Source organism: Grammomys surdaster, unplaced genomic scaffold, assembly GCF_004785775.1.
Source record: "Grammomys surdaster isolate TR1022 unplaced genomic scaffold, NIH_TR_1.0 126036, whole genome shotgun sequence".
Taxonomy (NCBI): Eukaryota; Metazoa; Chordata; class Mammalia; order Rodentia; family Muridae; genus Grammomys; species Grammomys surdaster.
In genome coordinates this window covers 3,286,074-3,297,160 of record NW_021620849.1, presented here as the reverse complement: position 1 = coordinate 3,297,160, position 11,087 = coordinate 3,286,074, and the positions used below count along the sequence as shown (strand labels likewise).

Below are 11,087 nucleotides of genomic sequence, written 5' to 3'. Positions count from 1 at the left end.
GTAACTTACTGTAACATGGTGGTCACTGTTGTGGTTCATGGGTATTGTAACTTACTGTAACATGGTGGTCAGTGTTGTGGTTCATGGGTATCGTAACTTACTGTAACATGGTGGTCACTGTTGTGAGATTCATGGGTATCGTAACTTACTGTAACATGGTGGTCACTGTTGTGGTCATGGGTATTGTAACTTACTGTAATATGGTGGTCACTGTTATGGTCATGGGTATGGTAATTGTGACTGTCCCATGATGGTCACTGTTGTGGTCATGGATATGGTAACTGTGACTGTCCCATGGTGGTCATTGTTCTGGTTCATGGGTACATAGGTATGTGGTAACTGGTTAGAACTGTTGGTTGCTTCCCTCCTTTGGAAGCTTGCATGGTCCAAAGTTCATGGTGTATTCAGCAATAGATACATAACCTTCTATTCTGGGATTCGCTTCCCCCAACCCATACTCTTTTTTGTTTTGTTTTGGTTTTTTTTTTGCTTTTGTTTTTGTTTTTCGAGACAGGGTTTCTCTGTATAGCCCTGGCTGTCCTGGAACTCACTCTGTAGACCAGGCCCAACCCATACTCTTAATATACCAGCTGTCTTAATTTGGATTTTATTGCTGTGAAAAGACACCATGACTGAGGCTACTCTTATAAAGGACAATGTTTACTTGGGGCTGGCTTACAGTTTCAGAGGTTCAGTTAGTTCACTATCATGACAGGAAGCATGGTGGCATCCTGGCAAGCATGGAGCTAGAGGAGCCAAGAGTCCTATATTTTGATCCAAAAGCAGCCAGAAGACTGGCGTCCTCAGACAGCTAGGAGGAAGCTCTTCTATACAGTATTGGGTGGAGCCTGAGCATAGGAGACCAGGTCACACCTCCTAACAGTGCCACTCCCTATGGGCCAAATATATTCAAACCACCATACCATCTGAGAACTTTGACTAGTCAACAAACTTGATGGGGTTTCTATAGAATGGTTATAACTGAGAATTCTCTATGTGTACTTGTGAGACAGAGTCTCACTCTGTAGACTGTGCTGGGTCGGAATTCTTTATATAGAGCAGGCCTGGTGATTCTTGGTGAATTCTTGGTGATTCTCCTGCCTCCATCTCCCAAGTGCTAGGATTTTAGACATGAGCCCATGTGTTTGGCCTTGTTTGAGATTTCTTAGGGACTCAAGGATGTTGGTCAGGATGTGGCTTGAGTCCATGTCTGAGCACTGATAGGATCAATCTGACTCATCAAAGTTGCTTAACTATCCACTAGGCCATCTTTTTCTTTGGATTTTTAAAAACCTCTTTTGTTTTGTGTGTATGAATGTTTTGCCTGAAAAGTATATGTGCACTATGTAGAAGAATTCTAGCCACAGAATGTGTGGGTTACTGATTCAGTAAGTACATGTAACTCCCTGGAGGACATTAAACATTACTCCAGCTTCACAGAACTGGGTGCCAGAGAGCTAGTGCCTGCCTCCCAAGTGCTGAAGACGATGATGACTTCATAACAACGGCAGCCTTTACAGTTACAAGATCCTCTCCACGGATTGCTTTTGTGGGGATAGCGTAGACATTTTTGTGTTGTACTTTTCTTTTCATTCGGGTTTCAATGAACTTTCTGGTGAAATGACTGGATGGTTAAAGTACATGCTAGGTAAACAACAGGGCCAGGGCCAGGATTCCCAGTACCCACAAGAATGCTGAATGCTGGGTAAATGTAGCCATGGGCTGGTAAGAGCTAAGGAGATCGCATGAACAGTTCGTGAGTATGAGTGGCCATGTCAGTGAGCTGTGGATTTGACTGGGAGACATTTAAGGTAGAAGAGCCATTGAGGAAGGTTCCTGTAGTGGGGATGGATTTGAACTTCTGATCCTCCTGCCTCCATCTCTCCAGGGCTGGATGTGTGTTATACCCAATTTATGCATAGCTGTAGTCTAACCCAGGGCTTTGTGCTTGCTAGGCAAGTACTTTACCAACTGAGCCCAGCCTTAGTAATCTTTGTGACACTGTACAGTCCTGGAATTGGCATTCTTCCTGCTTTAGCCTCCCAAATGATGAGGTTACAGTCATGCTCTGCCTTGTCTAGCCGAAAGAAGCTTAAACGTTAATTCTATTCCCCCCACACACACACCCCGGCTCTGTCTCTCTTCCCCCTACCCCCCTCTCTCATTTGAGATAGTCTCATGAAGCTCAGAGTAACCCTACAACTGGTGATCCTCTCCCATCAGCCTCCCAGTGCAGGGATGACAGGTGTGTGGAATGGTCAGTGTTTCATTGGGCTTAATAACATTCTTTTAGGGTTTGACCTTGGACGAGGAGGAACAGACTGGCCTGGTCACTTCTTAGAAAGGACAATTCAATTCTGTGGTTGTTCTTGTACACATGTCACCATTTTTTCGTAATAGCTTGATGTGGCCAAATTGAATGAGGTTGGGTAAATTATTTCTGCCAGTACTAGACAGTTAAAAATTGCTTTTTTATTGTTGTTGATAATGTATGTTCATAAGCATTCACATGTAGGGAAAGCAGCCAGGAGTAGAAGCTGTATGTTTGACTTCTGAGTAAAATCTCTTGGCAGGAAAAGAAGAAAGGAATGAAAGAGTAAGACTGCCTGACACTTTGCTCAGACAGGACATTTGTTTAGCATGGTGTGCTCTTGTCTACCTTGTGCCCCAAGACTAACTTACTAGTCCTTTTTAAGGAACTAGCAGCTCCACAAACACACTTCAAGGGACTTGAACTTCTCTGTATGTGCTGGTTAGTGTTGCTTGTCAGCTTGACCGAATCTAGACTTACCTATGGGGGATTGATTACCTTGACAGAGTTAGTTGATGTGGAAAACATGTTTTTTAATTATGGGTGGGACCATTCCCTAGCCAGAGGATCACATACTGCACAAAATGGAGAAAGCCAACTGACTATGTGCAAGCTTTTTGTCTCCCTGTTTCCTGGCTGTGGCTGGAATATAAGCAGCCACTTCAGGCTTCTGCTGTTTTGACTTCTCCACAGTGCAGGACTGTTTATTTGAATTGTGAGTGCTAGTAAGCCTTTTCTTCTATACTTTAAGTTGCTTTTGTCACTTCATCACAATCAGGAAAAGAAACTTAAACGCTCTCCTAAAATTGAAGATGGTATTGATTAGCTGAATGTCAGAGTAAGCTGCTATAGTCAGTGTGGTGCCGTGTGCTTAAGGGAAGGGGAAGACCACTGTAAGTGGGAGAGTAACTTCTTACAGAAGCATAAATCTTCATTCGTTTAAAGTTTTTTCTTTTTTTCAAAACTTTATTTTTGTATAAGTGTTTTCTCTGCATGTATGTATAAATGTACATATGCCATGTATGTGCTTGGTGCCCACAGATGGTCTGAAGCGGCCAGCTGATATCCAAGACCTGGGGTTCCAGAGGATTGTGAGCCACCATGTGATGCTAGGAAGTGAACCCTGGTCCTTTGGAAGAGCAGCTAGTGTTCTTAACCACTGAGCCATTTCTCCAGCTGAAACCTTAAATTTTTTATGTTATGAATTATTTTTTTTGTTTTTTTGACATTGTTTCTTCAGCCTTGTGTGTCCTGGTACTCTCTCTGTTGTCCAGGCTATCCTTGAACTCCAAAATCCACATGCCTCTGTCTCCCAAGTGCTAAGGAAGGCCTGGAACTCTGTAAGCCTCCTGAAGACAATGGTCTTTTTACCCTTCTCCTGACTTCACCTCCTGCAGGCTAGGGTATAGGCATGAGTCTCCACACCTGGCTTTATGCAGTGCTGGGGATTAAACCCTGGGCTCATACCTGCTAGGCAAGCATTGCACCAACTGAGCTGCATCCCCAACTTGGCTACTTGAACTTTTAAGTTCAGTGATAGCTACGGTCTTTCCTTTCCTGGGTGAGAATAGTACCGGATCTGATTCCTTCTCTTTGTTCTTACAGCTGTACTACCAAGTTCTAAATTTTGGAATGATTGTCTCCTCGGCACTAATGATCTGGAAGGGGCTGATGGTGATAACCGGAAGTGAGAGTCCAATTGTAGTGGTGCTCAGGTAACATGACTCCTTTTCAGGACACAGAATTGCATGGGATTACTTGGGAGAAAAGTAGAGAAAACTATTAAATAAATAGTTGTGTACCAGTTCCTTAGAAACTGTTACCTAGGAGAGAGCCTGAAAAAGGAAATTAGTTGCTACTCAATTGTGAGAACTATCATGGGAGGTGTTCCCATTCCCTAAGGACCTGTATCCTTTTCTTTAAAAACAATTGTGTTTAGTTACACACACACACACACACACATACACACACACATGTTTGTGTGTGTGTATGTGTGTGTGTTGTGCAGATGTGTTTGCATGTGAATGAGAGTACCCATGGAGTCCAGAAGACAAACAGGTGGTTATGAGGTGCCCAACATGGATATCAAACTCAGGTCCTTGGTAAGAGCAGTGTGTGTCCTCAGCTCCTGAGCTATTTCTCTGGTCACCACTCCCAATTCCAGTACCCTATAGGTTCCTGTGTGCTGGATTTGGTGGCTCATGTCTATAATTTCAGCACTCAAGAGTTCAAGGCCAGTCTCATGAGAACCCTAAAGACTTTCATTTGAACTTCATTTTTGGTTCATCCCTTAAGAGAGTGTACTTTATTCGGTGTCCTTTGTTTTCCTCAGATTCCTCTGTCTTTAGCATTCCTGTGTTTGGTGTATCAGGCCTAGAACTTAGCACATTAGGCTGTACAGTGCCTCCATATCAGAGTTCTCCTGCATCGAGTTCTCAGTGCTGGAGGCATCACTAAGTACTTTCATATTTTCTGTTGACCTTTAAATATCATTTCTAAACTAGACTCCAGGAATTTTGAGGGTAATAATCTAGTCTTTTAAGTGATAATACTGAAGTTTTTCCCTACCTTGTTTCCATTCCGATCTTTGTACTGATAAATCTTATGGATTTGAAAACCTAATTTAGCAACTAATTTTTGGGACATTATAATGTGGTTATTTAATTGAATCATTATAGTTCTGTTCTATTTGGGGATTCATTTTGTAACCTCTCAAGTCCTTCCTGGAGTGAGTACAGTACAAATATGAGGAAAATTACTGTTCCCTTATTTAGAGTTGGGATACTTTCTTCTTCAGAACTTCACTGAGGTATGACTGATATGCAAAAAGCAGTAGTTTTAAAGGGACAGAACTTGGTATGTCTTTGGTAAGCATATAGCTTCAAACGCACCACAATCACCACCATAGGGATGCCTATCACTTTCACAAGGCTCTCCAGTCTCCATTGTTTCTTATGCTAAGAATATTAGAATTTTACCTTCATTCTTTTTCTTTATTCTTTTAAATAGTCTTGTCTATGTTGGCATTGAATTCATGGTCCTCTGCCTCAAACTTCTAAGTGCTGAGATTATAGGTGTACATCAACCATATAAGCTAGCAGCTTTTTAAATCAAGTCCTCCAGTCTAATTCCCTGTATGTTCCAGCATCTCAGTCAGCTCCTGATAACTGTCCTTTAGACCTCTGCTAAAGAGGACTGAGTTTGAAATAGCCCCAGAAGAAATCTCCCAAAGGAACTCCATGACTCTGCCCTTCCTCACCATGGCATGGTGTCTTCCTTTAGTGCTAGAAGGCAGCACAAACTGAAGCTCTCTACTTCAAGATTGGGACATTAGGACCAGATTAAAATAAGGTAATACTCTGGACAGATGTTTCCAGTGTTGAAGGTAGAATCTAGGGATCTCCCTGTGTACTAGGGGAATGCTCTACTGCTGACTAATCCTCACCAAAATTAGGTCAGTACTTTTGGTTTTTGACAGAATGTCTCAGTATTTGAGGCAGGGTCTTGCTGTTTATCCCTGGCAAGCCTGGAACTTACTTTGTAAACTAGGGTGGCCTTGAACATGGATTGATCTTCAATCTGCCTGTATATGTACCATTATCCCTGGCTAGGTTTTTTTTTGTTGTTGTTGTTTTAAACAGCTGTATAAATGGAGCGGAAAAAAAAAATTAGCTTTCAGCTAGTGTATGGGGCATGCATTTCTCCCAGCATTACAGGATCTCTGCAAGTTTGAAGCCGGTCTGCTCTATAGATGAAGTGCCGTGCACTGTCTCAGCAGTAGGAAGGAAGTTTTGCTTATAACCTGAAATCTCAGTTAATATAGTAAGTCATGGGAGAGAGTTTTTTTCTTATTCCCAGAATTTACCTGCTTTATCAAAGCCCAGAGGGTAAATTCTTGGATTGGCACGAATCTTCCTAGGAATATTTGATCACAAGCAGACATTAAGTCCTTGAAGTTAAATACCTCCAATGAAGAGAATGAAATCTGAAATAACCAATCTTGGTGCTCGCTGGGCTAGCTCCCAGTATCTTCTGGCTGTGTCATGTCCTCTTCCCTTGGCTTTCTCTGCAGCCGTTCCTCCTTTCAGGCTGTTTTTTTCTTTAGACCAGGTCCTGCTACTTAGCTCAGGCAAGGCACAGACTCACAGCTTTCCTGTCTCTGCTGCTTTTTTTCTCATTTTTCTTTTTTTTTTATTTTTTTATTTTTTGGTTTGTTTGTTTGTTTGTTTTGTCTTTATTTTGCTTTGCTTTGTTTTTCGATACAGGGTTTCTCTATGTAGTTCTGGCTTTCCAGAAACTTACTATGTACACCAGGCTGGCCTCAAACTCACAGAGATCCTTCTGCCTCTGCTTCCCAAGTACAGGTATTAAAGGTGTGTATCAACACACCTAGCTTCCCCCATTTCCTCTTCAGCGGGGTCTCGTGTAGTTCAAGCTGAGTTGAATTCTGTATGTAGTCAGGTGTGCCATTGAGCTTTTGGTCCTTTTGCTTCTCCCAAGTGCATCTGCCAGTGCACCTAATATGTGTTGCTTTGTGCTTGATAGGCAGGCACCCTGCCCAATAATTCTGAGTCCCAGCCCCCAATATGTCAGCTTTTTATTACATTTGATTTATTTGCATATGTGTATAGATGCGCATGTGCCAAGATGTACATGTAGAAGTCAGAGGATAACTTGTGGGAGTCAGTTCTTTCCACCTGTGAATACTCAGGTCATCAGACTTGGAAGAGCCATTTCTCTAGTGTTGCAGTGAGCTTTGTGTTCCCAGTGAGTTGCAGGCGAGCACTGGCCAGGAGCTATCTTGGACCCAAAAATGTAACACAGGGACACACACATGCCAATTAATTTTAAAATGCCTTTGCTACTTCAAAGGCTGATCACTCCTAGACCTTCCCCTGCTACCCCAGGCCCAATCAGGGAAGTGGCCAGTGGCTACTTACCTAAAAACTCACATGGCTGGGTAGCTTTGTCTCCTTCTTCTATTGCTTTCCCTTCTTCTTCCCCTAGTTCTCGAGATTCTCCCCACGCCCTACCTGCACAACTCTTAAGTGTCCCAACTCATGCCCAGCCATTGGCCACTGATATCTTTATTGATAGATCAAAAACCAATTGGAGACAAGGACCTTCAGCATCTGGACACAAAGATTCAAAGCAGTAGCACCAATCTCCAACACTCTAGTGCCAGAATGTGCAATGTTTAATGTCAGTTAAAAACTAAGAGTATAGTTGAATGTGGAGGCTTGTACTTGTTATTCAAGTACTCAGAAGGCTGAAGCTGGAGGATCACTGAGTTTGATGCCAACCTGGCCTACATAGTTCCAGCCATTCTGTCGACTGCCAAACCACTTCTGGCCTCAGAGAGCACCAGGTATACACATGGTGTACACACATACATTCGTGCATGTTAAACACCCATACCATTATTAAATTTAAAAAAAAAAATGTGTGCGTGTCTTAGTTTATACCTTTGATCTTGAACTCGGAAAGTGGAGGCAGAAAGGTCAGAAGATCAAGATCCTCTTCTGCTACACGTCTATTTTAAGGCCAACCAAGGTTACTTGAAACTCCGTCTCATTTTTAAAAGGGAGAGGGAAGTGTGTTTGTCATATTAAAAGTGTAATTTAATTAGATAATAGGTTTACTAGTAATTTATTTGATATTTAAATAGTTTTCCTCAGTGTTTTAAATGATCCTTGTAAGCTAGGGGTGTGGTTCAGTGGTGAAATGCTTACATAGCATGAAGAAGGCCTGGATTTCAACTTCCCACCCACATGTAGTAACAGGATAATAATGGTGAGAAGAACAACACGTGAAGTGGTATCACTACAGACTTTTTAATATTTAAAATTTCTTTTGCATTGGTCTGTTTTCTCTTTTAAATTTTGTTATGTCTAAATGTTACTATTTTATGCGTAAAGGTATTTTGCCTGCACATATGTCTGTATCGCTTGTGTATGTGGTGCCTATGGAGGTCAGAAGAGGGCATCCGAGCCTCTAGAGTTGGAGAGGCTGTAGGCTGTAGTGTGGGTGCTAGAAACTGAGCCCATTTCCTCTGGAAGGGCAGCTTGGCACTGGCGAGCCATTGTTCGTGGCTTATTTTGCACAGGGACATTTTTATATGAGGCGTGCAAACATATTTTCTTCTATGTCTCCCTACCCTCTCCTACATGCATTATATATTTTATTTTACTCATTTTGATTTTGGGGTTTTGAGATGTAGTTCAGGTTAGCATTGAACTCAGTCTTGCTGCCTCTGCCTCCCAGGTGCTGGTATTATAGACCTTTACCACTGTTTCTAGCTACTTTCTTTCTTTCTTTTTTTTTTTTTTTAAGATTTATCTTTTATTTATATGAGTACACAGACACACCAGAAGACGGCATCGGATCCCATTACAGATGGTTGTGAGCCACCATGTGGTTGCTGGGAATTGAACTCAGGACCTCTGGAAGAGCAGTCAGTGCTCTTAACTGCTGAGCCATCTCTCCAGCCCTCTAGCTACTTTCATGTGTTTTAAACTGGTATCAACATAAGAATTCCAAAAGCATTTGGTTTTTGTTTTTTATTTTGCTCCACTGGACAGCTTCACCTGACTGCTGACCAGGCGCTGGGCTCTTTGAGTGATGAAAATAAAATTCAGCTCCATTTTGACCCCCACCCCAACCTGTTTCTGTGACTGTCACATCTACTTAGTTGTTTTTGACACAAATCAAGGGTCATTCTTGATTCTGCCGTGCCTAATTGGCCACCAATTGTTTTCCTCTCTTTTCTTCTTTATTGCTGTTCTATTTCAGGCCTCTGTCATTTCCTGACTGGCTGTCATCGTGACCTTTGAGAAGAAATGCTTTTCTAATAAGAAAAAGTTAATATATTCCCATAATGTGAAATGCTAGAAACAGGAAAATCTAGATTGAACCTGTCTTTGTAACTTTGAGATAAAAATTATTGCTAATGTTGTGGCCTCTCTTCATGTATAATTTTCACATATAATTGAGATGATTCTGTAAGTGCATTTTCTTTTTCTTTCCTCTGTTTTTTTCTTCTTATCATTTGCATGCATATAATGTATATACACACAGTATGTATATGTATCTATTTGAAAATTTCTTTTTTTTTTTTTTTAATTTTTTTGGAAGTACTGGATATCCAGCTGAGGGCCTTGTCCACTGAGCTACAGCCTCAGCCTGACAATCTAAATAACAGGGGTTTTTATTTATTTAATTTTGAGACAGAATCTTACTATGTAGCCTTGGATGGCCTGAACCTTGCTATGTCGGTTAGGATGGCCTTGAACTCACAGAGATCTGCCTGCCTGTAATAAAAGCTTAAGTATAACCATATAGTAGCTTAGTATGGTGGTACAAGACTATAATCCCAACAGGAGGATTGCTGTGAGTTCAAGTTCAACAAAACAATAAGCAAACAGACAAATCTTCCTGCAATCCCAGCACTTGGGGGGAAAGAAGAGTGCTGTAAGTTTATGTCAGCATGGACTACCCAGTCCTGGCTAGCCTTAGTCCTGGCTAGCCTTAGTCCTGGCTAGCCTTCCGTACTGGGTGATAACTTGTCTCAAAAACAAGATGTGGACAACAAAACCAACCAAATGTTTTTTTTTTTTTTAATCCATAAATAATAACAAATACAAACACAAACAGTGTTTCTCATAGCTGCCCAATTTTGTTTTATGGTGGAATTTCTGGAGATCCAGTGATGCCTGCCTCCCATCCCCAGGTATTGTGATGTGACTGGGTTTGTGTGTGGCCTGGGCATGAGGATTTATTTCAATTGCTCAGGTTATTCCGAGTACAGGAGAGTGGGAGCCACTCCTGTTCCCATACATGTCTTCAACAGTGGCGCCTGTGGCTGGATGACAGGCCTTGAGTTTAATGTCCTGCTGATAGCTTTACTTTCTACTAATGTTCTTATCATCGAAGACCTGGATCTGAGTTCCTGATGATACAAAGCTCTTAGGACCTTTTTATAACTAGGTGTGAGACAGAGCAGGTAAGAAGAAAGAGATGCTCTCATGAGTTTCTCCACTTCTTCCTAGTTTCTGAAATTCTTAGACAGAAATCTCTATCTTCTCTCTTCTCTTTCTAAAACAAATAAATGCCTTGATAACGCAGAGTCACCTTTGTGCTGTTCTGTGCCTCGATGAGCTGCTTCCTCCATAATTAGCTGAACTCATAAGGTCATCGTGGTCTGTATCTTCATAAATGGCAGAAGATGATCCAGTTCTCATTTGAATATTTGAATATGTTTAGTATTTTCAGATGAAGCCAGAATAAGGGCAGTGTTTTTTAAAGTTCATTCTTTTATATTGTTTGTCATTTGAAATTTTAAAAGGTTAAGGAATTAGTAACACTGCCCTTTTCAAGACTTAAGCAACCTTTAATTGTAATGCTTAAAATGGAACTAGTTAGTGAAGACTAGTAACTAAAAAGGTTCCAACCGGGCGGTGGTGGCGCACACCTTTAATCCCAGCACTTGGGAGGCAGAGGCAGGCAGATCTCTGAGTTCGAGAGTTCGAGGCTAGCCTGGTCTACAGAGTGAGTTCCAGGACAGCCAGGGCTACAAAGAGAAACCCTGTCTCAAAAAAAAAAAGTTCCTTTACTAGTTGAGGGAAAGCAAGCCGAGTGTGATGATGCACACATGTGACCTCAGGACTTGGAGCCTGAGGGAAGGAAGTCTCCACAGGTTTGAGGACATCCTGATGTGTGTACTGTGAGACTAATTGTGTTCCTAGAATGAATGGAAGGAAGGAGGAAGGGAGGGAGG

General features: G+C 41.8%; 1 protein-coding gene across 1 annotated transcript in view; it reads left to right on the top strand.

Moving 5' to 3' along the window:
• The window catches only part of Sec11a (SEC11 homolog A, signal peptidase complex subunit), a 29,055-nt gene that overhangs the window by 6,009 nt on the left and 11,959 nt on the right, over nucleotides 1-11,087 (top strand). Inside the window, exon 2 of the mRNA XM_028754810.1 lies at nucleotides 3,917-4,026. Coding sequence (XP_028610643.1) covers nucleotides 3,917-4,026 — 110 coding nt within the window. The remainder of the gene's footprint in view (nucleotides 1-3,916; nucleotides 4,027-11,087) is intronic.